The sequence below is a fragment of the Sminthopsis crassicaudata genome, chromosome 4 (genome assembly GCF_048593235.1).
Source record: "Sminthopsis crassicaudata isolate SCR6 chromosome 4, ASM4859323v1, whole genome shotgun sequence".
NCBI classification, from domain to species: Eukaryota; Metazoa; Chordata; class Mammalia; order Dasyuromorphia; family Dasyuridae; genus Sminthopsis; species Sminthopsis crassicaudata.
In genome coordinates, this window is record NC_133620.1 from 431,362,907 (window position 1) to 431,386,801 (window position 23,895).

At 44.4% G+C, this 23,895-nt stretch overlaps 2 protein-coding genes across 6 annotated transcripts in view; one reads left to right on the plus strand and one right to left on the minus strand.

The window, feature by feature from the left end:
* Positions 1 to 22,577, plus strand: MOV10 (Mov10 RNA helicase). Of its 4 annotated transcripts, none has more exons than XM_074263074.1 (22): positions 1 to 488; positions 2,925 to 3,069; positions 3,218 to 3,318; positions 9,813 to 10,048; positions 10,305 to 10,563; positions 11,052 to 11,183; positions 11,998 to 12,166; positions 13,701 to 13,852; positions 14,252 to 14,428; positions 14,679 to 14,826; positions 15,234 to 15,392; positions 15,627 to 15,730; positions 15,883 to 15,980; positions 16,100 to 16,213; positions 16,692 to 16,794; positions 17,942 to 18,059; positions 18,889 to 19,080; positions 19,364 to 19,438; positions 19,570 to 19,695; positions 19,781 to 19,869; positions 20,152 to 20,270; positions 22,444 to 22,577. In XM_074263074.1, exons 1-22 carry the CDS (start codon positions 352 to 354, stop codon positions 22,524 to 22,526), a joined length of 3,036 nt encoding a protein of 1,011 aa, XP_074119175.1. In that variant the 5' UTR covers positions 1 to 351; the 3' UTR covers positions 22,527 to 22,577. The 4 variants fall into 4 exon arrangements, with proteins under 4 accessions (XP_074119175.1, XP_074119176.1, XP_074119177.1 ...); XM_074263075.1 differs by lacking the exon at positions 22,444 to 22,577 and adding an exon at positions 20,423 to 20,776 and having other exon boundaries at positions 3 to 488; XM_074263076.1 differs by having other exon boundaries at positions 75 to 488; positions 3,221 to 3,318.
* LOC141539807 (rho-related GTP-binding protein RhoC) overlaps positions 21,188 to 23,895 on the minus strand; it is an 11,681-nt gene continuing 8,973 nt past the window's right edge. For both annotated transcript variants that reach the window (XM_074263079.1, XM_074263081.1), the window contains 4 exons: positions 23,000 to 23,163; positions 22,491 to 22,611; positions 22,089 to 22,219; positions 21,188 to 21,813 (listed from right to left, as the gene is read on the minus strand). In XM_074263079.1, the coding sequence (XP_074119180.1) occupies positions 21,640 to 21,813; positions 22,089 to 22,219; positions 22,491 to 22,611; positions 23,000 to 23,163 (590 nt within the window). In that variant the 3' untranslated portion in view covers positions 21,188 to 21,639. The remainder of the gene's footprint in view (positions 21,814 to 22,088; positions 22,220 to 22,490; positions 22,612 to 22,999; positions 23,164 to 23,895) is intronic.

The following is a 23,895-nucleotide window of genomic DNA, read 5'->3' on the forward strand; positions in this document are numbered from 1 at the left end:
GTCCGGGATTCGGGCTGGATGCCAGGGGAGGGAGCTCAGGGTGAGAGGAGGGCCCGGAGGGAGGGGTCAGACTCCTCTTCGAAGAGTTAATGGAGAGGAGGAGGAGAGAAGACGCAGTGACCGCACCAGCCACTGCTGGAGAGAGGGTAGTCGAGGATGGACTAGGCTGCCTGCCGGGTCAGAGGTCGGAAGAAGGAGCTGCTGGACTGACTTAGGGGCTCCCGCAGCCCCGGTTCGCCCCGTATCCCGAGACCTGGCACTTCCTCTTGCGCCGGGGACTTTCAGTTTCATTTCATTTCGCGCTTCAGCCCGGGCCCCTTCCGGACCGCCAGCTCAGTCCCCACCGCCACGATGACCAAAAAGTTCCCCCGCGCCAAGCTCCGAGAGACCGGGCAGAGATTTAAGAGTTTTCTGGCCGCCCGGGGAGAGGACCAAGAAACCAACCGCGAGCGGCTGCGAGACATTTACAACGAAGACTTCAAGATCAGGTACCTCTGGGGCGTTAGCTCATCCCCCTCAGCGAAAGCAGCGAGCCAGACTACCCCTCCCGCACCCTCCTTCCAGCAGCCACCACATCCTCCCCGCGAAGCACCTTTCCCCCCGGATTCGAGCCTCTGCTGCCCAAAGCCAGCAATCGCCGGGCCCTTTAGCTGCCCGACAGCGCAAAGCCCCCCCCCCCCCCTCCACCCCATTAGCGATCCTGCTGCCCGGCGTCCACCCATCCTGACCAGAGCAGGACCTTAAAGCCCAGGCAGCCTTTCCCCCACCCCGCACCCAATAGGAGAAGCCAGGCCCCTCGAGGAGCGCCGGAGTCCGGGGAGACCGCTCACCGTTGTATTTTCTCGGAGAGGGAAAGGTTAAAAACGGAGCCCTAACGGGGCTATCTTCCCGGACCTCGGAGATAAAGCTGTGTCCCTGAGAAACTCCCCTTTGCCCGCTTTCCGGAACAGCACACATCTAAGAAATGCTTGTTGAGCTGAATTTTACTTGAGAAATGCTTGTTGAGTTGGATTTCTCTCTCTCACACACACACATACACACACACAAGCGGGGGCTGGGGGGGGCACTAAGTGGGCAGTCTCGGTAGGTTCTTTCCCTCGAAACCTCAAGAACAAAAATGCAAAAATTGACTAGTTATTGAGCTTCACTCTTCTGCTGTGGGTGATGAGCAGTTCTGCTCCGCCACTGGATTTAGTTGTATCACTGATTTTCTTATAGTTTCTAAATCCCCTTTGTAAAAAAGGGAGGGGACTACGAGAGGGGTTTAATTTAATAGATTCACGTGAGGTAAATCACAGATTTACAAACGCCTCATTTTACAGATGAGGAAACTAGTCAGCCAAGAGAAAGAAAGTTACTTGCCAAAAATTACCCAGACTATAAGTGACTGAACTGGATTTAGAACTCAGACCCCTCTTGATTCTTTAGGCGAAGGGTCAGGGTAATAATCTAAAAGGTCAGAGTACCTTCTAGGTATTGTCCCTTTTCTTTTGAACATCCAGGCCTGGGCTGGTACTTTAGGTTATTTATGTTCTTGTGTGCCCAAATCCCTAAGTCCAGACTAGCCAAGTAAGTGTTCTTACTGGGATCCAGGTCTTTACCTGTTTGGGTCCTTCCTCTATGCCTTTGGGCTTCCACTTTGATTCTGCAGCTGAACTAGGAGCCCCATTCACATTCCTTTACTCCAGGTTAATTTATCACCCCTACCTGTTTTCTAAGGGTAGCTTTCGCTACTGTTTATTTTTCTATCTAAAACAGACCCTTCTTTTCCCCACCTTCTCCCCCAAACTTTTTTTTTTTTAACCTTTGTCCTCCTCCCTGCCTACTCTGTTCTTTTAATAGCTCACTTTACCTGGAGTCAGAAATTCAAAACATGCATTTGCAAAATAAAGGCTATCTTCTTCTTCTAGTTTCTTCTTAAAATGTCTTAAATGCTTTTGATCTCCATATTTACATTCTAATACTTGAATGCCCCTAGACTTATCTTGAGATTGGACTCTCTTCTTCCTCCATTTTGGGCAGGGGGAGGTTGATGGGTAATGGGCTTTTTTTTTTTTAGGGTTTTTAGAACTCTTTTGGAGCAGTTATACTTATTACCACTATGGCCCATTAATACCTTCTCCATTTACACATCTAATGTGGAGAAAAGAGGTGTATATAATGAGAAAAAGCCATCCTATCATGAATTAAGCACCTTTTATTCACCCTGCCTGAGATACAAAGAAGGGCAAAAATAGTTGCTCTTGTAGTTAAGATGTTAATTATTCTAGATAACCTCTTGTGGAGTTTAAGATAAAATGGGGGAGATGTCAAACATATAACTATGTATAAACAAGAGATGAATAGACATAAAGATAGAACGATGTGTCTGTACTTACAAAATAAATTAGCCATCATCTCAGAAGGAAGAAGCTGGATTAAGGAAGACCAGGAAAGCTTATCAAAGAAGGTAAAATTGTAGCTGAGGCTTGAAGGAAATCCAGGGGTCTAGAATTCCAAACGTGGAGGACAGCAAGTGAAAATGCAGGTAATCCGGAGATCTGGTGTCCTGTTCAAAAGAACAACAAAGAGGCCGGCATCTCTTGTGGGATATGGGAAAGGGACCGATGAGGAAGGTCTTTGAGTGCCAAATAGGATTTTACCTTTGATCCTGGAGATAATAGGGAATCATTGGAGTTTATTGAGGGGAGGGGGGCTGGTTGGCCAGGGTAACAGATTTTCTTTTTAGGAAGATCACTTTGTTGCACAATGGGAGGAACTTGAAAGACCAGTTACAAAGTATTGTAATCAATCAGGTGTCTATGAGTGAATGAGGGTTATGGTTACTGTGTCAAATGAGAAAAGAGTATATAAGTATTGGGAAGATAGAATAGACAGAATTTGGTAACATTATAGACCTAATCTCACCTATTCTCATTTCCTAGTCTCAGACCTTCTGGAAGTCATGGAGAACATGGAGACTTTGAGGATCCTGTTCCTACTTTCTCCTCCATGCTCTATGGGATGCGCTTCTATGGGCAAGCTAAGGTCACCAAAGATAAAGTCAAATTTTGCAAGGTGAATCACAAGGTAAGGCAATGAAATCCTTTAACCTAAATTCACCCCTTAAATTTTCATCTCCTTATATCCCTAGCAGGAGGGAGGTAGAGAATAGTATAAGGAGGAAATGGGATAGTGCTTCTTCCCCTTGCCTGATATTCTTCTTCCCTGCCCTCAGAAGAAGAAGAAAATGAAACAGGAAGATAGGGCTTTTAAGGAAATCAAACCTCCAGGATCCAAGAAGATGAAGTCCCAACTGGCAAAGATCTTCCAAGACCGGTATGTAGGAGTTGGAACAAGATGGACCTAGAGATGCAGAATGATGGGAACAGAGAGATACTGCTTGGGGGCATGCTCTGTAGTGAGGACCTGTCCTGCTGTCCACTTCTGGACAGCTTCCATATGGATTGGTTAAAGCGGGACAGTACTAAAAGGTATTAACCTCAAATTATGCTAACTAATCACAAACTGCCCCACAATATTTTATACAAACAAAACGAAGAACATCTATCTGTGTGACTTAAAATTTTATATGAATATAGAATTTTAAGTCACACTAATGGATGTTCTTTGTAAGATGGAGTTGGTTTGGATCTTTGAATTTCCTCCTTTGATCCTTGGAGAATTTATTGGAATTTATTTCTCCATGGATCACTTATCCAAAACCATTTGCATAAAGTGCATTGTAAATTTAGGACCAATGTTTTGGATCATTAGCAGAATATTAGGAATTAATTTTGAACAAGTTTTAATATAACAAGTAATAATAAAAATTATGAGACCTAGGGCAGTGAGTGCCCATTTTGGTTATAGTTGTAAAATCAAGAAGAATGGACATCTACATTTTGCTTGAAACATTAGGTTTCTAGTATAATCTGCAGCATTTTGTGGAGACTTATTACAATCTTTCCTGATCTTAACAACAGGATTGAAGGACCTTTGGCAAAGGCCTTTCATTATAAAGCAATAAGTTCTAAAACTTTTTTTTTTTTGCATAAACAGTGGGCTTTACATAAATTTTGCATCTATAGGAGGGTGGTCAAACAGTGGCCAAACAGCATTTCATGTAATTTCCACTTTGGTCTGTTTCACAGGAAAATTAAAACAAAGGAAGCATATCAGGCCATTTTAAGTGGGTTTCAGTGCCTCATTTACTAGGGAGGATTTTAAGATCTTTTGTTTACATATATAACCTGACCTCAATTACCAAAAAATTTCAGTAAACATAAAATACCATGCTAAAGCATTCTAATAACAATATCAAGACTCCTTGTAGCCTGATAGATACCTACTCCCAATGTCCATTTAATCATTTCATTTTGAGTCCCACATGTCCTACCTATGTAGAGGTCTGGTTCAGGCAAACATTTCCCTTGGACTTTCTGGAATAGGTCTCATTCTTAGGGCAGTTCTGAAGGAATATACTCATAGGAGATCTGCTCCTCTGGTTCCATGGTAATGTTAGGGAAGAGAAGGGAGTGAATAAAAGATGTAAAGGTAGAATGGAAAGGAGATTCTTAGATAATTCTGTTAAAAATCTATCATTAACAACAAAGTTATCTCTTCCACATCAAAACTTTTTCCAAACCAGTTTTGATATATCGTAGGTAAGCATAAGAAATCAAATGGGAATTTTGGGGGGACTTTTGTGGAAGCTACAGATAAAGGCCAGCAGATGACAGAGTCTATGACCAAATTCTTAATACAAATTTTATAAAGTACTATCAATACTCTATAAAAGAAAAAAAAATTCAGACTTCTCTGATAGGAAGGGAAGGCCAAAAAATTTATGGATTTTTCCAGCTCTTGGGAGTGCTAAGTCCTTTGATGGGAAAGAGATAATTATACTCAATATAATTTAGTGTTGAATTAGTAAGGGCTTGATTTGGAAATCGATCCCTTCTATCTCTAAGTTATCAAAGACTTCAAAAAAAAGTTGATGATTATGAATGCAATATGTAACATCCTTAATCTAATTTTGAGAACTTGTTACTACAACATACTCAAGGTCTGTAAATCCCAGCAGAGACATTTGGAGGACTATCTCTCTTACATAAACATACATACATACGTGTATATGTATGTATACACACATACGTATAGCCAATCTTTAATTCCCCCTTTTGTGAGGATATTACCCGAAAGAATGAGATACTTCAAGGACATAATGTTAGCATCAATATATAACTATGAGTAAATGGATGGCAAGCCCAAGGACTCATTCAGCTGAAAATTGCATACTAAATTTTTATGTTCACTTTCTCTGATTTATGGAAATTTGCTCTTTAAAGAAAAGAGGAGACTAAATGAAGACTATCTCCTTTAAGGAACAGACTGACCTGAAATCATAGCAGGGGGAAACTCTTCTCCCTTTGTTTGATTCAAGGCATGAATCATATTTAACCACCAGTTGTCAACTAGACCTCACTGCCCTCTCACCTGTGGGTGGCTAGAGCCAAACAGAACAGACTGGAGACAGGAGAGTCAGGAGTCAAATAGAAGTTTTATTTCAAAGTGAGGGAAATAGCTGGCAAGCCAGGGCACATGGGCTGGGCCTTGACCTTTTTAGGAAGATCTGTTTTAGTGTAGTTGAACCTTGATTTATATTTTCCCAGACAAAGTAACAAACAATGTTCTATATCAACAGTAGGGAGGCCCAAAAGTTATAGTGAGGCAAGGTTGTCTAGGAGGGGAAAAAAAAATTTGTTTATAGGTTTCATGCCTGTGACTTTTGGTTCTTGACTGAGCTTGGGGATCATCAGTTCCAAAAGGTTAGCCAAAGCATTGTTGTGATGTCAAGTAGAGGGTACAGCTTGCTTGTTGAGCTTGTAGCTCTGAAAAACAAGGTATCTCCTAATATCTCAACACAGCCATGTATTAAAATTACACATTATTCGCAGGATAGCAAAAGTCAGGCTCAGAATTAATCAGGTTGAAAATTTTCCTGTTCAGAAAAGAAAATAGCAAAATGGGGAAAATGACTCTAGAGGTTTCCACCTCAGTCTAAGGTTGGCCCCTCAACTTTCTCAGATGCAAACGTCCATCTGTAGCAGTTATTGCACTCCCTTTTTTTTTAATATTAAAGCTTTTTATTTTCAAAACATATGCAAGGATAATTTTTCAACATTGACCCTTGCAAAACCTTCCCTTAAATGGTGGACTATTGACTTAGTGAGAATACCTGAAATCAAAACTTAGAACAACATCAAAACATAGTCCCATAAGATTTTAACTTAAATAGTAAAATTTCCCTAATTACACCATAGGCCTAGGTTATTACTTTTTTTATGATCTAGTGACAGTTAACAATGACCCAATATATAAAGCCATTTCATCTACTCTTCATTTATAAATTAAGAATTATTGCATTTTGGATTTTCACACATACAGTGAATAGTTACATATAAAATTATTTGTTTATTAACAGATGCAATTTCACAATTATCATAAGTGATGGCCAAATAATCCTAGATAACAACACTCATCATTATAAGCAAACCTGTAATTTCCCCCACTTTGCCTGGGAAGGATTCTAGTTCCTCCTGCTTCAATACTTCTCACAAAAAGTGATTAGCTGGGCTGATCAGATCTTCTGACTAAGTCCTAGTAGGAAGTCTGTCACAGACAAGGCTAATTTGAGGATTTTGTTAATTTTTTCTCCCAACAGGAAATTATCCACTTTAAAGCAAATACATTCTATTAAATATTATTTGGGTATAGTTGCCTTACAGTCAACAATTGTGAATAAAGAGGTGAGGGATTGAGATTTAACAGTTTTCAAACAATAGTTTCTCAGATTTCTCACACACACATACACAGGCACACAAAAATTAGGAACAGTACTTAATCTTTACTAAGATTTATACAATCCTTTCCCTTTGCCAGGCTCTATTATAAGCACTTACAATCATATGATCTCACTACCACCTGGGAGGTAGGTGCTATTATTATTCTCCCCAAGACTTTTCTTTTAAATCACCCTAAGAGTCAAATCAATTCTTTTTGTTTTCTTAATTTAACCCTGCTGATACCTTGGGTAGGTGGACATGGACTTATCTCACCCTATTCAGGTTTTTCATTTATAAGTCTGGGAAGGTCAAAGAGGACCAGCATCTGGCTAGAAGAGTTAAATCTTCAAAAAAAAAAAGGATGCTTAAATTTCTTCAAAGGTCTTTAGCACAACTATTTATAACAGTCCAAGAAAAACAAGTTTTATGAGTTTTCTTTTGCAATCCTAAATTGATTGGGAGAAGGAAGTACTGAAGAAGACATTCTGTATTTGTCAAAGAAGCATTTCTCCAAAAGTTTCTAAAACATTTCTTATCTCAGTGGAATTGAAACTTCTCAAACCCTTTTCAAAATTAATTTTTTTTCCTTCACAACCTCCACTCATATGATCAAAACAAAGGGCACTCTACCCTTCTTCAGCTTTCTATTTTCCTCTTTTCTCTACTTTCTGAAATCTTTCCTCTTGTAATGGCCAACAAAGAGTTAACACTAGATAGTTTAAGAGAATTATAAATTGTAAATTACTTTCTCAAATAGTGAAATCACCTTCCTTCCCTGCAATAAATCTGTCACTTTCCAGGAAAAGAGTGATATGAGGTCTAAGTGCTGTTTCCATGTAACTTTCACAGAGTTTTATAAACTAACATTTCAGTCAAAACTTTATTGTCTAATGATGCTACAATGCCAAAAATTCCTGCAGACTGGGAACAAAGATTTCCTTATTTCTTATTTGTGTATCTTGTCTGCCTCTCTAATTTAAGGCAAAGTTAGGGATGGGGGGGGAGGGAGGAGAGAGTAGAAGGGGAAGAGAGAAGAGAGAGAAAGTGATGGAGGGAGGGAAAGAGAGAGAAGGAGAGTGGGTGGGAGGGAAAGAGGGCAAGATAGAAGGTAAGGAAGAGTAAGGAGTGGGGGAGAAAGAGACAGAACTTTTCTGAAGAATTTGAAAATTCCTCTAAAAATTTTTTATTTTTTTTAGGAGGGAGAGCACTCTTTTCCTTTGGCTGCTCAGGACATAGAAAGAACTTGGTTTGATTTACACAAAACACAGCTAAGACAATAAGATAAAGACATAGATATACCTGCTGGCAAATTCCTCATCTTCACCTTTCATTGAAATCATAATTTAAAAAAAAATAGTGGGATATAAGAAAGAAACCTTGTCAACAAAAGTCAGTGGGAACAATTTTTTTGTTTTTTGAAAGGTAATTGGGGTTAAATGACTTGCCCAGGATCACACAGCCAGGAATAAATTAATAAAAGTGTTTGAGACCTTATTTGAACTCTGATTCTCCTGATTCTAGGGCCGGTACTTTGGTACACAAATTTCTAGAATCTATATCTAATACCAAATTCCTTTTATGACACAGATATGGTGCTGAAAACTAAAGCAAATAGGATCAAAACAGAGAAAGAAAATTATAGACCAATTTCCCTAATGAATGTTGATGCAAAAGTCTATAATAAAATATTAGCAAAGAGATTATAGCAAGTTATCACCAGGATAATATACCATGACCAAGTAGGATTTATACCAGGAATGCAGGACTGGTTCAATAGTAGGAAAACTATTAGCATAATTGACTATATCAATAACCAAACTAACAAAAATCATATGATTTATATCAATAGATGAAGAAAAAGCATTTGACGAAATACAACACCCATTACTATGAAAAAATACTAGAGAACATAGAAATAAATGGAGTTTTCCTTAAAATAAGTAGTACCTATCTAAAACCAAAAGCATACTATATAACAAGGATAAACTAGAAGTATTCTCAGTAAAATCAGGGATGAAACACTATCACCATTACATTTAATGTTGTAAAAACTGTGTCTAAGCCTTTAATTTGCAGTAACTGGAAAGTCCCTTCTTTGGGCCAGATCAGGGAGCTATCTGGATTTTTTAAAATTATATTTTTAATCAATCTTTACACAATTTAAGAGCTGTATTTTCTGAATGGGAAATTTCTCCTGCTTCCAGGCCAATAAGAACTTTCCTAAGGGGCCCTCTATATGAATCCTTTGCATGTTTCACACAATTTATATATATGTGAGTGTTTGCTATAACATTTTTTCCTTTAAGGGACTCCCTAAGGTAGAGGCTTACCTTAACTTTGAAGTTTGAGATCATGGTTGAGAAGGGAGTGCAACATTTAAGGCAATCTTCCTTGGGGAAGACCTTTGGTGCACATTCTAGGGAATTCTGAGAGGCTGTCTAGGGTCAGGGTCCCTCTCTCAACCTCCTAACTGGCTCTCCCAAACTGTCTTGAATAACATTGATAAGAGATTGAGAAAGTGAAATCTGCGTGTACTTATTCATTAGCAAGGCTAACGATTGTATAACAAATCAGATTCATGGCCCCTCAGTAGGAACAAGGACCTTGAACAGCAGTCATCAAAGCTTTCTCATAGTTAATAATGAGAAACGAATCAGGTTACGTGAATAACAAAAGTGTACCTTCTTTCTGAGTGACCAAAGCATGACAGATACCAACCACAAGTTATGTTAACTAATCACAAATTGTCCCAGAACATTTTGTACTATCCAACTTCTGAGAAATTAATATGAATAAAACATTTACAGGAATACAGAATGTTAATATTATTCATAAGATGGAGTGAGTTTAGTTATTTCACAGTTGAACACTCATTTAATCTTGATTTTTTTTTTTTTTAAGTATAATTTCCAGGGAGGACACTGCTGTCCTCTCACCTTATTTTCCCCTGCCATCCTTACCTCTCCCCTTCCGACCATCTTCCAGGGCCAAATACATCCGTGGGAAACATGGTGTGGATGTGGAGGTTGAAGGATGCTATCAGAGCCAAGACGGGCAGCTTGTTATCCATCTGGATCTGAACCAGAAGGTGATATTGACTCTGCGACTTCACAATGGGGGAAGTTATCCTGTCACCTTGCTCCATATCATTCCACTTTGCCGAGTCTCTCAGTTAACTTTCAAGTCAGAACTCCAAGAAGGGCCGATCACACTAGATCCTGGTGAGGGGGATTTGGTGGATGGATTTCTGAATGGGAAGAGGTTATTGTTCTGGGGGAAGATTCTCAAGAGAGGGTTCTCCATGGGGAAAAGGTATTCTTGCAGGGAAGAGGCCATCTGTGGTTGGGAAGAGTGGCTTTCAAAGAAAGGGTCTTTAGTTAAGGTGGGAATGGGTCCCTTTATGATGGAAGGCCTCCTGTTGAGGGGAAGGATGCTTTCAGGGTGTCCCCTTACATATTCAAAATTTCCTCTCTTCAGGTGACTTTCATGAACTCCATGTCCACTGTTACACCAGTTATGTGGGCTATTTCCCTGCAACGGTGCTGTGGAAGCTGCAGGGACCTTTGGGATCAAGAATAGAAGGACCAGAAATCTTCCACATTGCTCGATTCCTTGCTGTCGTGTCCCGAAGCCCCCTGGCTGAAGCGCTGAAGCCCACGTCTCCCTACAGACCGAACCGATTTATACCACACCCAGCTTTAAGAAGTCGGGTAGAAGATGGGTTGAGACCGGACAGGTAACCTCTTCAGGCACAAAGATTTCCAGTATAGGGTGTACCCACAGTAGGTGTGGGAATCAGGTGTGCAATTCTTGCTCCTAAGTCTTTTTGTAGGGAGCTGTTTAAACTCTCTGGATCTTAAGTTTTCTAATTTTTAAAGTGGAAATAATGACTAGCTATTAACTGTGTTACTCACTTGGTCTAGGCAATGGTTCCTATAAGCTGTTAGACCTACAGAAAAGAACATCCAAGTTCGAGGCTTACCAACTCTGAGTCTCAACTTCCTTATCTATAAGAGAGAAAAATCACATCAAACTCAGAGATTTTTTTTTTTTTGGGGGGGGAGAATCAAATTAAGTGAAATGCTTCGCAAATCTTATATTGCTATATGAAAGCTAATTATAACTGTTTTGGAAGAAAAATAAAAAGAGGAAGCATAAAAGGGTTCAAATGCTCTTTGATTCCATGATGGTTGTCTTATTATATCTTTTTCCCCATCCCTGCAGGGGTCTAGGGTATGAACTAGAGATGACCTTGAATCTTCCAAAGTACCACTGCCCGAACAACCTAAAACAGCTGTTTCCACAACTCCTCAAATCTACCAATTTCAACAATCACAGTGATGTGGCTAAGATCCAGTATGTACCGGAACTCTTCCTTACCCAGTCTCCCTGCCCCACCTAAGTTATCTATCCCTCAGCTCTGTTTCAGCCGCCTCCCTTTTTTATTTCTTCTTGCTCCCTCTCCCCTGGGGGCATATGCATTCTTCCCATTCCTCTCACCTCCATTTTTTCCCTCTTAGTGGAATGGGTTTGATTCTTTAGGAACCAATGGGGCATAGCATACAGATATTTGGAATAAAAGTGTAGAGTGGAGCCTTTCATGGAGGAATTTATGGAAAGACATAAAAAAGAATGGTATGTTTTAAGAAGAAAACCTTGCATATGTTGTGAAGGGATAGCAATGGAGGCAGTAGCCAGTCTGGTGAACTGGGGTCTACTCCAGGATCTATGAGGGAAAAGCATGGAGTATGGGGAAGAAGCCTTTGCTGTATACCTAAGGCTCTTCTTTATGGAAAGAGAGCATAGATGTAGCAGTCTGAATACCCAGTTCTGCTAGCCTTCTTTGAGCCTCAATTTTCTTTATCTCTAAAACTGGAATAATAATACTTATGTTGATGATCTTGTGTATGACCAAACCTTACAACATGCTATAAACAAATGCTCTTGATATTAGTGTTGCATAGTTAGTAATACTATATTTTTCTTGCTTTCCTATGTGACTTGATCAAGTCCTTGTGCCTCAGTTTCTTCATCTATAAAATGAGATGGTCTCTTCCAGTTTCTGTGATCCCTGACTCTGTTTCTCTTCTGCCTCTTGTACAAAAAGGTACACTCAAAATAAGGTAGAAGATATTGGGGGGATATTGATCCAACCTGCCTTCTATCCTAGAAGCCGGCTGAAGATCCCACTAAGTTGGAGGAATTATGAGGAGAAGCTTCAGCTGCTTCTATATTTGGAAGAGCTACAGATGGAGCAAGACATACGCCACTATGACTTGGAGTCCGTCCCCATGGTCTGGGACCCAAAGGACCGAAACCCTCCGCTCCTCACCTTAGAGGTCAGCATTTTGTGAGGACCAAGAGAAAGTGGGGAGGTAGAGAAAAGAGACTTGGTTCCCTCTCTGGTGGAGAGTCAGCCAGAATGACAAAATGCATTTATGTGCACTTAAGCACACTAAAACAGAACACCATACAGATTAACCTAGAAACGAGTGTGAAATAATATATTGCAAATAATTGTGTGTGAAACAATGACTAAGGATGTACAGAATGAAGGAGTGTTTTTAATTTGCCTTCAACTCTTCATGACTCTAGGGTTTTTTTTGGAAGGGATACTGGAGTTTACCTTTTCCTTCTTCAACTTATTTTACAGATGAGGAAACTGAGAGAAACAGGATTAAGTGACTTGCCCAGAGTCACACAGTTCTAGATAGTGTCTGTGGTCTGATTTAAATTGAGAGAGATAAATCTTTTTAACTCCAGGCCCTGAACTATGTATTATGGTACCTCCTAGCTTCCCCAAACAAAATCAGGATGGCCCCTAAAAAAGAAGGGTTTCTGGAGGCTCAAGGAACAAGGGTGGTTCCTTAGTTATGTTGCTGACATCATCTTGCCTTGATAAACCTTGGTTTTTACCTTTGGCAAGACTTACCTTAGAATGTGAGGACAGATAAGTGGTCCTGTGAATAGAGCACGGGCTGGAGTCAGCAAGACTCCAAATGATCAAATCTGGCCTCAGATACTTCCTGGGTAAGCCAATTAACTTTTTATAAAATGAGATGGAGAAGGAAATCACATAGCTCTCCATTACCTTTGCTAAGAAAACCCAAATGAGGTCACAGAGTCAGAGATGATTGAAAAATGACTGAATATGTGTGAGGTTGAATGGAGAGAAGGATCGGAAGAGGAGTTGCTGGTAAGGAGTCAGTACAGAGTAGCACAGGTGGCAGAACTTGGCCTCCCTAAACCACTTCCTCTCTCTCTCTTTATTTTATAGCTTTTTATTTACAAAACATATACATGGGTAATTTTTCAGCATTGACCCTTGCAGAATCTTCTGTTCCAACTTTTCCCCTCCTTCCCTCCACTCCCTCCCCTAGATGGCAAGTAGTCCAATACATGTTAACATGTTAAATATGTCAAAGTATATGTTAAATCCAATATATGTATACATATTTATATAGTTATCTTGCTGCACCAAAAAAAATCGGATTTGGAAAGAAAAAAAAAAAAAAAACCTGAGAAGGAAACAAAGATGCAAGCAAACAATAACAGAGTGGAAATGCTCTGTAATGGTCCACACTCATTTCCCTTATTTCTATCTCTGGGTATAGCTGATTCTCTTTATAACTGAACATTTGGAACTAAACCATTTCCTCTTAAAAAGGTGATCAAATTGGTGCAGTGGATAGAGTACCAGCCTTGAATTCAGGAGGACCTGAGTTCAAATCTGGCCTCAGACACTTAACACTTCCTAGCTCTGTGACCCTGGGCAAGTCACTTAACCCCATTGCCTCAGTTTAAAACATAAAAAAGGTGATCAGTTATGTATTGCTCCTAGTGAATACTCATTGCCATGCTTTTTCTCACCAGGTTCCTGGAGTAGCTGAGAATCGGCCTTCTGTGCTCCGAGGGGACCACTTATTTGCTATCCCAAACTCGAATCGGGGCCAGAATATGACCATATATAAGGGCTTTGTGCATCAGGTCGAGTTGGATCGGATCAAGCTGAGCTTCTCTCCAGGGTAAGATGGAAGGAAGAGGTAAGCTTGGGGTTAAATGGTGGGGATGGGAGTAGGCTCCTTTTCATCTTGAGTCTGGGGGAAGTGAGATTAGGAAACTGGATGGACTTCTTCATAGATAGGGAAGTGGATGGATGTCTTCATGGATAGGGAAGTGAATGGATTTCTTCATAAAGATGAAGTTAAGTTGGGGTGAGGGGCAAAGGGCTTTTTGTTAGTGTGGGATCAGAGATTGAGAGTCTGAGAGTTCTAGATTTGGGAGAGGCCAGGTTAAATCTGAGCTGAGAAGCTTGGAGTTGTAGGAGCATAAAAAAAAAAAAGTTCTGGGAAAGAGAGGGAGGGAGTATGTATTATTCATCTTAATCTTGTGTATACCTCTGTCCCCCACTCACCTTCCCTCAGACTCCTGGAGCGATTTGTGAATGGGATGACTTTCAAGGTGACCTTCACCTTCAACCGGCAGCCCCTTCGAGTCCAACACCGAGCCCTGGAATTGTCAAGACCCCACATGTTGGAACCATTGCTGTTTCCATCTTCCCCCCGTGGGATCCCTCTCCTGCCTCCCAAATTCCAACTTTCGTGAGCGAACTGCTTGTGGGGAAACAGATGGAAAGGTCATGGGATGGTTGAGCAGGGTTGTATGATGGGGGAAGAAGGGCTAAAAATGGGGAGAAGCATATGAGAAAGTGAGCCCAGGTTTGAAAGGAGCCCCCTGCAAGTTTTCTAGCTTAAGAAGTGTTTGGTTCCAGTGGCCCTGGGGATGGAAGGGTCCACTTAGAGACTAGTGTCAGCCCACAAACCTGCTCTCTTTGTCTTGTCTTTCCCCAAGGCTATATGACCGGCATCTAGAGTCCAACCCTGAGCAGCTGCAAGCAGTGAGGCACATAGTTCTGGGCACTTCTCGTCCCACTCCCTACATTATCTTTGGGCCTCCTGGAACTGGAAAGACTGTCACCTTGGTGGAGGCTATTAAGCAGGTCTGGGTCCAGCAGAAACCATCTTTCCTTACGGAGACTTTCAATTCACCTATGTTTCCCTTGAACTAGCTAGAGAAGGGGTTGTAATGGGGAAGGTACCATCAGGCCCTGGGACATCCAGTTCTGGGTACATTTTCAGGATTTCTGGTCACTAGTAGAAGATTCCAGGAGCTCTTGCCCCACTGTTCTTTCCATCCCTTCAAATAGAACTCTTCTTTCCCTTTCAATAAAAAGAAAAGCTCACCAAATTTTAATTCTCCCATAGGTCATAGGCAAATGTACCTTTGCCCTTGGGGGAACTCACACTTGGAAAAGTTTAAAAAAAAAAAAAAAGCCTGCATCTGTGCTCTCTCTTTCCCACTGGGGGTCTGGGGATGGGGAGTTTTTGAAGAATACTCCACCTCCAGGTGGTGAAGCACCTGCCAGATGCCCATGTCCTGGCCTGTGCCCCGTCCAACTCGGCAGCTGACCTGCTCTGCAAGAACCTCCGGCCTCACTTGCCCAATTCCATCTACCGCCTCCTGGCACCCAGTAGAGACATCCACTTTGTGCCTGACGAAATCAAGGTGACTGGGCTTGGGAGTGGGATGGGTGTTTGGGAAGGTATCTGGGAATCCTGGGAGGAGAGAGCAGGACTGAGAAGTTTTAGGAGATTTAGAATTTTATGGCTGAGGAAACAGGCCCAGAAAGATTAGGTTTCAGAAGGGCTGGGAAATGAGAATTGGGAGCTGGAGGGGATGGCAGTGGGGAAGACAGGCTGTGACCCTAAGCTTGAGCTACCTGATCCTCCATATCCCCAGTCCTGCTGTAATTGGGACCCACAGAAAGGGATGTATGTTTATCCCGCCAAGAAGAAGCTGCAGGAATACCGTGTTCTCATCACCACCCTCATCACTGCTGCCAGGTGGGAAGTGTGAGAGAATGTGTGTGTGTATGAGTGATAGAGAGAGAGAGATTCAGAGACAGATAGAGAAAAAGAGGGATGGACGAAGGGAAGAAAAAAGGCTGTGTTTGATTGGTTCTTTGGCTGAAGCCTGACCCACCTGGTACTCCTAGACTGGTGTCAGCTGAGTTCCCTCCTGGTCATTTCACACACGTCTTCATTGATGAGGCTGGCCATGCTATGGAACCCGAGTGTCTTGTGGCTATCGCAGGTGAGAATACGAGACGCAGAATCCTGGTTGATCACCTGGGGAGATCTCTCTCCCCTTTGTTTAGTCTTCCCCCTAAAAAGCTCCCGTTTCCACCCCTCTCACACCTCTATCCTCTCCAGGCTTGCTGGCCGTTAGGGATTCAGATAATCCAGGTGGACAGCTAGTTCTGGCCGGAGATCCCCAGCAGTTGGGGCCTGTGCTACGGTCCTCCATTGCTCAGAAACACGGATTGGGTGAGTGGGGGTGGTCGGGAAAATATCTCAATATTATGACGAATGCAGTATTTTGATTTTGTAAACACTAGTATGAGACTCTCCTCTGCTACCTCCCATTCCTGCTGTGTGACCTCAGATTCCTAACAGGTGGTCATTGAGTGTGTGTGTGTGTGTGTGTGTGTGTGTGTGTGTGTGTGTGTGTGTGTAAGGAGGAATGGACCCACCACCTCCCTTCTCCACATGACAGCTCCTCAGATACATGGAGTGATCATGTCCCCTTCGAGTCTTTCTTCTCTAGGCTAAGCAACCCCAGTTCCTACAACTGATGCTCTTAGAGGTATGTCCTCCTGAAAAAAAGGGATCTTAAAATTTCTCAGGAACTGGGCCATAAGAAAACAAAGCACCCCACGCCTTCTCCCTCCACCCCAACAATTTAGGAGTGATATATTCCCTATCCAACCCAGCTCAACAGTGTCCCTAACCGACCCCCACGCAGGTGTCTCTCTGCTGGAGCGGCTTCTGAAATACAATCCTTTGTACCAGAAGGGCCCTGAGGGGTATGACCCCCAGCTTGTCACCAAGTTATTGCGCAACTACAGGTATCATCTCCAAGATCCACTGTATCCCTTCTCCTCACCAAACCCCACCTCCTTTCTGCCATGATCTCTTCCTGTTGGCTCTCTTAGCTGTTCTTCTATACAAATAAGCATAACCAGTTTATGTCACATTAGCACTTTATAAATCACAAATATGTTCACAGTTAGTATTCCATTTGGTCCTCACAACAACTTGGTAAGATTGTGAGAACACCCATCATTATCTGCACTTAACAGATGGAAAAACAGTTAAATGACTTGCCCATACAACTATTATGAGGGCAAAAATGCTGGTTTTCTGACTTCTATCTAGAGTAGTGTTTTTTTCTCACTTAAAACACACCTCCTGGCCCAGACATGGGAACCCTTGTCATGTGTCTGCTCCTGAAAGCTACCTTTAGTCAGTGGAGGTAAATGTTCACACAATCAATTCCAGGGGAGTTAGAAAGGGTAGGAACAGGAAAATGCATTAGAAATTACATTTGTGGGGGCAGCTAGGTGGTGCAGTGGATAGAGCACCAGCCCTGAATTCAGGAGGACCAGAGTTCAAATCTGGTCTCAGACACTTAACACTTCCTAGCTGTGTGACCCTGGGCAAGTCACTTAACCTTAGCCTCAGGGAGGAAAAAAAATTACATTTGTGGGGCACCAATCTTGGGCTACAAAAATCAAAACCTGTTCTTGAGCTTACAAGCTAGTGAAGAGCTCAGTATGCCCATGATGGCCTGCTACTTTCAGGAGTTAGGGAGGCAGTAAATGGCACATAAGCTGATCCCTCAAGAATGAAGGTGAGAGGGGAAGCTAGATAGTATAGTTCAAGTCAGACTTCAGACATTTAATATTAGCTGTGTGACCCAGGGCAAGTCCCTTAACTCCAATTGCCTCACACACAAAAAAGGTAGAAAGAATGAAGATGAGGAAGGAGTGTGTTCTGGATACAGGGAACAGTCTATGCAAAGGAATTCATGAATGAATGTTGTCAGAGCGTAATGAGTTGGGGAGTAATGATGTTGAAAAACTAGGGTGCAGCCAGACTAAAAGGCTTTTTAAATACCTGGGGTTCTGAGCACTGATTTTGAGTATTATGATCAGATGTATGCATTAGGACCCCAGGTTCCTTTCTCTTATCTCCTTGCCCTTTGCCACTCAGGTCTCACCCTCACATCCTGTACATCCCCAACAATCGGTACTACGACGGGGAACTACAAGCCTTTGCGGACCAAATGGACAGAGAGCGATATTGTCACTGGGAGGAGCTGCCTCACCAGGTTTGTGGGGGGGAGGATTCTGGAGGTCTGAGCAAAGTCCACTTAGGTTCTCTTCATCTGTGAAAAGGGCTTACCTGTTTCTTTGGTTTTTACTGTGACAAGGAGTTTTTTAACCTGAGGTGTGTTTTTTTGGTGAGGGGGAGGGCCTTGGAACCTCCCATTGAGTAAACTTGCCTTTACCAATTCAATCTGCACCTATTTTGCGCAATCAAATCTTAGTGAGTTATCTGGTTTGACTCACTCATTTATCTGATATATGCAGAAAGACTAGGTTAAGTCTTGACTCTAGGCTAGCTCTCTTAAAATCCTCAGAGGGAAGGAATTTCGCCTTTGTTCAGTTTGTCCCAGTTCTTCAGAAAGGGGCAACTCCATGGAGGCAGATTCGCAGGAATCAAGTAAATTGTGTAGGGCAGGGGTCCTCTGTGGTCAGATTTGGCCCACTGAGGACATTTATGGCAGCTGCCAGGTTATGGCGGAGACAGGGTTTTTTTTTTTTTTTCTGTTTTGTTTTTACTATAGCCCGACCCTCCCACAGTCTGAGGAACAGTGAACTGGCCCCCTATTTAAAAAGTTTGAGGAGTGTAGAGTCTTGAGGGGAAGGGAGAAATGGGGTGCCTCAGATCCCTCCTTTTTTCCTTAAGCCTAAAGAGATGGAAGTTTCTGGGGGGGGGGGGTGATAAAGAGGCAGGGAAAGATGGAATCTCCTATTTTTAAGGCAGAAATATTCAGTTGGCCCTGGGTGCAACATTTCTGCAGTCAGCCCCAGTGATGGGGGAGAGAATTCAGGACCAGTTGGGTTGACTGCTGTATCATCTGCTCATCACTCCAGGGCTTCCCGATCATTTTTCATGGCGTGATGGGCAAGGATGACCGGGAAGGAAACAGCCCATCCTTCTTCAACTCAGAGGAGGCAGCCACAGTTGTTTTCTACCTAAAGAAACTTCTGACTTCATCGCCCAAGAAAGGCCAAGGCCGGCTGAGCCCCCAGCATGTGGGAGTGATCTCCCCATACAGGAAACAGGTTAGATCTCAAACCCCTAGAAGGTCCATCTTCACGGTACCACCTCTAGAAGGAATGGCCCCTCTGTGGTGGCTTTTCTAAGGTCAGTTTTTGTTTACTCTAGTCCGGCCCTCCAATAGTCTGAGGGACAGTGGGCTGGCCCCCTATTTAAAATGCCTTCCTTTCCTAACAGCCCACTGAAAGGAAAAGTTGCAGTCTTAAAGCTGGAAAAAGGTCCCACAAAATCAACTCATTTAGTCCCTTCACTGATGACAAGTAGGCTTCAGCTTTTCTCTTGTTCCAGGTGGAAAAAATCTACCAGTGTATCACCAAACTGGATAAGGAGCTTCGGGGGCTTGACAACATCAAGGATTTGAAGGTGAAGGCCATTCTAACTCCTAAGGGTCCGCTTCCATTCCCATTTCTGCCCTGCCCTCAGCTCAACATCTACAAACTCTGCAGCCAATGGACTGCCCCAATTTCTCTAACCTCCACTATCTTTGCTCACAGGTGGGTTCAGTGGAGGAATTCCAAGGGCAAGAGCGGAGTGTTCTTCTAGTGTCCACTGTCCGGAGCAGCCAGAGTTTTGTCCAGATGGATTTTGACTTCAATCTGGGCTTTCTCCGAAATCCCAAGGTCAGTCAGGGAGAGGAAGGGGAAATGGATGAGTTTTAAGACCTGGATCCAACCCCCCAACCTTGTTCTCCCTTTCTTATTGCAGAGATTCAATGTGGCAGTGACCAGAGCCAAAGCCCTCCTCATTATTGTGGGCAACCCTCTGCTGCTGTGCCAGGATCCTGAATGGAACACGTGAGGGACACTGGGTGCTTTTGCCTCCTTTCCTCCCACCTTAGCCTCTCAGAATGCCCTTGGGCTAGAGGGGGATGAAAAGGTGGAAGTAGGGGCTGCATATTTCCCTCTACTCTGGATTCTAGGGAGAGGGTGGACAGTTGTAATCTCTAAAGAGTTCTGCTGTGTGTGTATACAATGGATAAGGCAGGCTTAACCTCTGAAACTCAAATTTCATTGTGTCAAATAGCCATACCCTACGATGAATCCAAGATGTCATTGTCCCTCCTCTCCTTACCCCAGGTTTCTGAAGTTCTGTAAAAAAAATGGCGGCTACACTGGCTGTCCTCTGCCCAACCTGGAACTAGAGCAGACCCTAGAGCAACAGCTGAGCACCCTGAGCCTTGGCCCCTCTACCTCAGGTAAGGTGGCCTCCAACACTTCACAGGTCACGCCCCAATCCTGCCCCAAAAGACAGGAAGCACCTGGAGTACCTGAACTTTCCACTCCAGGACCCCAAGGGTCAAAAGCAATCCTTCTCTGCCCACCTGGCATTCCCTCCTCCTTTTTCTAGAAACTCACCCTCATGACCTGGCCCTCCTGGCAAGTGGCCTTCAGGAGCAAGTGGAGCCAGCCTGGAGAAATGAGCTTTAAGGAGACCCTCCCCCTCGGCCCAACTAGCCCCCCGCCCTCCATCAGCCGTGTCTCATGCCTGTACATCCCAAACGCGGAGCAGAAGAACCCCACTGAGTTATATTCTTCTTGGGCAGGAAAGGAGGGAGGATAAGTGGGATAGAAGGGAGAAATTTGCAATTTGCCATTCCCCCTCCTCCTCTCAAGCTAGAGATGACAGATCAAACTTCTGGGAATTTTTTCTCTTTTGTTGGGAGGAAGAGATTCTGGAAATAATAAAATTTGTTGTAAGCCATGACCTCTGGGCCTCCACAGTCCACCTCCTCACAGCTTCCTGCTGGGTCTGGCTCTGTCTTCCAAAGGATGGGGTGGGACCAAGAGAAAAGGAGGCAGGGAATGGGACCTTGTCCCCACCCCTAAAGCCTGGGGCCGAAGGAGGAAGCCGAGTGGGAGGTGGACGGGAAGCCACCCACACAGCGTTCTAATTTTAGCCCCAGCCAAAGGCCACTCCCCTCCAGCCCGCCTCCTCAGGCTCGGGGCCAAGACTGACCTCATTCCAAACCCAGCCTGGGGGAAAAGAGGGGGTGGCCGGCTCCAGGGCCCGGCACACCAGGCTCCCCGGCTGTATACTTTTTCCTCTAGGAAGGAGAACAGGAGCATATCTGGGGGGACACGGTGGGAAAGAGAGGCAGCCAAGGAGCCAATCTTGAGAGCCCCCATAGACTTTTATTGACCATCTTCCACCAGGAAGAATGAGAAAATAATCCTCAGCCAGAACTAAAATGGGGGGAGGGGGAAGAGGGGAAGGAAGGCTCCCTCAAGGGAGGTACTGAGAAAGAACTAGGCTCCAGAACTAGTTATATGTAAAAAATGCTGGTGGGTGAACCTTAGTAGGGCAGCATAGACAGTAAAGACCATTGCCCCTCAACCCCCTACCCCTGCTTCTTGAACATGAAAAGCAGTCAGTCCTATTTCATATGGGAGCAAGCGCTAAGCTCCGACCCCCATGAGGATACCGAGGGTCCCTTTCCCCTAAAGGACCTTTCCTACTCTCAAGAGCAGGAGAACATTAGAACACATGCAGCCTTGAGCAGGAAGGACCCAACAACTCTAGCCATTTGGAGTCCGACGTAGACTTGGTGGGTGGGGGTGGGGGGCTCAGAGCAGAGGGCAACCCCGCCGCCGCTTGTTCTTTCGGACCTGCAGGCCGGCCCGGGTGGCCATCTCAAACACTTCCCGGACCCCTTCCTTGGTCTTGGCAGAACACTCAAGGTAGCCAAAGGCGCTGATCCGATTGGCCATGTCCCGGCCCTCCTCTGACCTCACAGGTTCCTGGTGGAAGAGTGGGAGATGTTAGGAGGGGAGTTGGGGCTTCCCCAAGCTCTCCTCTTGCCAGGAAGTCGGGGTTGAACTTAAAAATGGGGGCCCTGCATTTGGGTGGAAGGAAAAGGCAGGACGTAGGGCCTGTAATTCTCTCTGTTCTGCTGGTCTGTTCCTTGCGTCCACATCCTTGCCCCCCCTTCTCTGGGAGGTAACCAGTCTCATCAAGAACAGGGCAGTTTGGGGAAATCTGTCCCAGCTCCCCCTTTTCCACCCTCAGCCTTTACCTGCTTCATCTTGGCCAGCTCCCTCCGGGTGTGCTCATCCTGCCTCAGGTCCTTTTTATTCCCCACCAGGATGATGGGCACATTGGGACAGAAGTGCTTTACTTCTGGGGTCCATTTCTCAGGGATGTTCTCTGCACACAAGACCCCCAACAAAAGAAAGATGTCAGCTTCTAGCCCCATACCTGCCAAATATCCCGGGATGTTACTTCTTCCTGCCTATGAGCAGGAAAGGGAAAAACTGGTCTCTTAAATGGCCTTCTGGGAAAAGGCAAAACAAGTTCCTCCTTCTCCCCCCACAATAACCCCTGAAGACTTCTTATAGGCTTGACTAATTCTAAGGGTTCTTCTTATACAGGGCTGTCAGGGAATCTCCCATTCCCCACCCCACCCCCCATGCCTCACCAAGGCTGTCTGGGCTATCAATGGAGAAGCACATGAGGATGACATCAGTGTCGGGGTAAGAGAGCGGCCGAAGTCGGTCATAGTCTTCCTGCCCGGCTGTGTCCCATAGTGCCAGCTCCACCTTAACGACAGGCACAGTCAGTGGTCAGTCCGTCCTGCCCCCCCTCCCCCCAGAATCACAGGTCTAGACCTGGAAGACAACCCACTAAAGAGCCCATTTAGTTTAATGCCCTTGTTTTTATAGATGAGGAAACTGAGGACCCAGAGAGGTGATATGCTTTGCCCAAAAAGACAGGGAGCACCAGAAGGATCTGAACTCTTGATTCCTTCCCTTGTCTCAACCAGACTGCCGTTTTCTCAGGAGAGACCGATTCTGGCTGGCATTTTGCTAAATGGGTCTCTGCCGCTTCCAGCTCTACTTGGCATTTGTAGTCAGCCATAGGGTGGGAACAAAGGGGTAATGAGTGAAAATAAAGAGTCCTGGCTCTGGCCGGGGTCCGCTTCCCCACCTGTTTGCCGTCCACTTCGATGTCAGCAATGTAGTTTTCAAAGACCGTGGGGACGTAGACCTCGGGGAACTGGTCCTTGCTGAAGACAATGAGGAGGCAGGTTTTCCCACAGGCACCATCCCCCACAATCACCAGCTTCTTGCGGATCGCAGCCATGGCTGGAGCTGGAAGAGATAAGGGTCAGTGGGGATGGCTGAACCTAGCACAGTAAAGATCTAATCAAGCCCCACAAACATTCCCTTTGAACCTTATGGAAACAGACGGACAGGCTTGGAGGGGGTTTGCTCAGGCACATGTCCCTGCTGGGACGGTTGTACAGGAGTTACCCTAGTTCCCAGATGCAGGGAGCATTCGGGGAAGGGACCAGCTAGGACCACTTCCGGTGATTCAGAGGTCAAGAATGGGCTTTTCCCTTGGGCCAGGGCCATAGTGGACCCCAGCAAGAAAACTGAAAGAGGGAACCCCCCAGGCCGAGGACAGTAGCTACAGGCACAGATCTTCTCCCCTTCCCCCCCCCCAGCAGGGAACACAAAAGAGGCTCAGTCCTGGCAATACCCTCAACCCTGGTGCCGGGCATCTTGCCCACCCCTCCCCCAAGGGCTGGCAGTTACACTGGGTCACTCAGCCCCAGGAGGGGGACAATAGCCACACTGTAGGGCAGTCACACACGGCATCTCCGGCTGAAAAGAATTCTCAGGAGAATAGCCTTCCCGGGCCGTCCTCCTCCCTGGAACAGCCATTGCTGGCTCCAGTCCCTCCTGCCCCCAACCAAAATCAGCTCCCTCCGAGGCCCTGCCCAGGCCCTTGGACGCCCCTCCCTGTGACTCAGGCTAGGAGAGTCAGCTTCCTGGGGTTTGCAAACACCAACCTCCCCCAACACACATGTCCAAAACAAG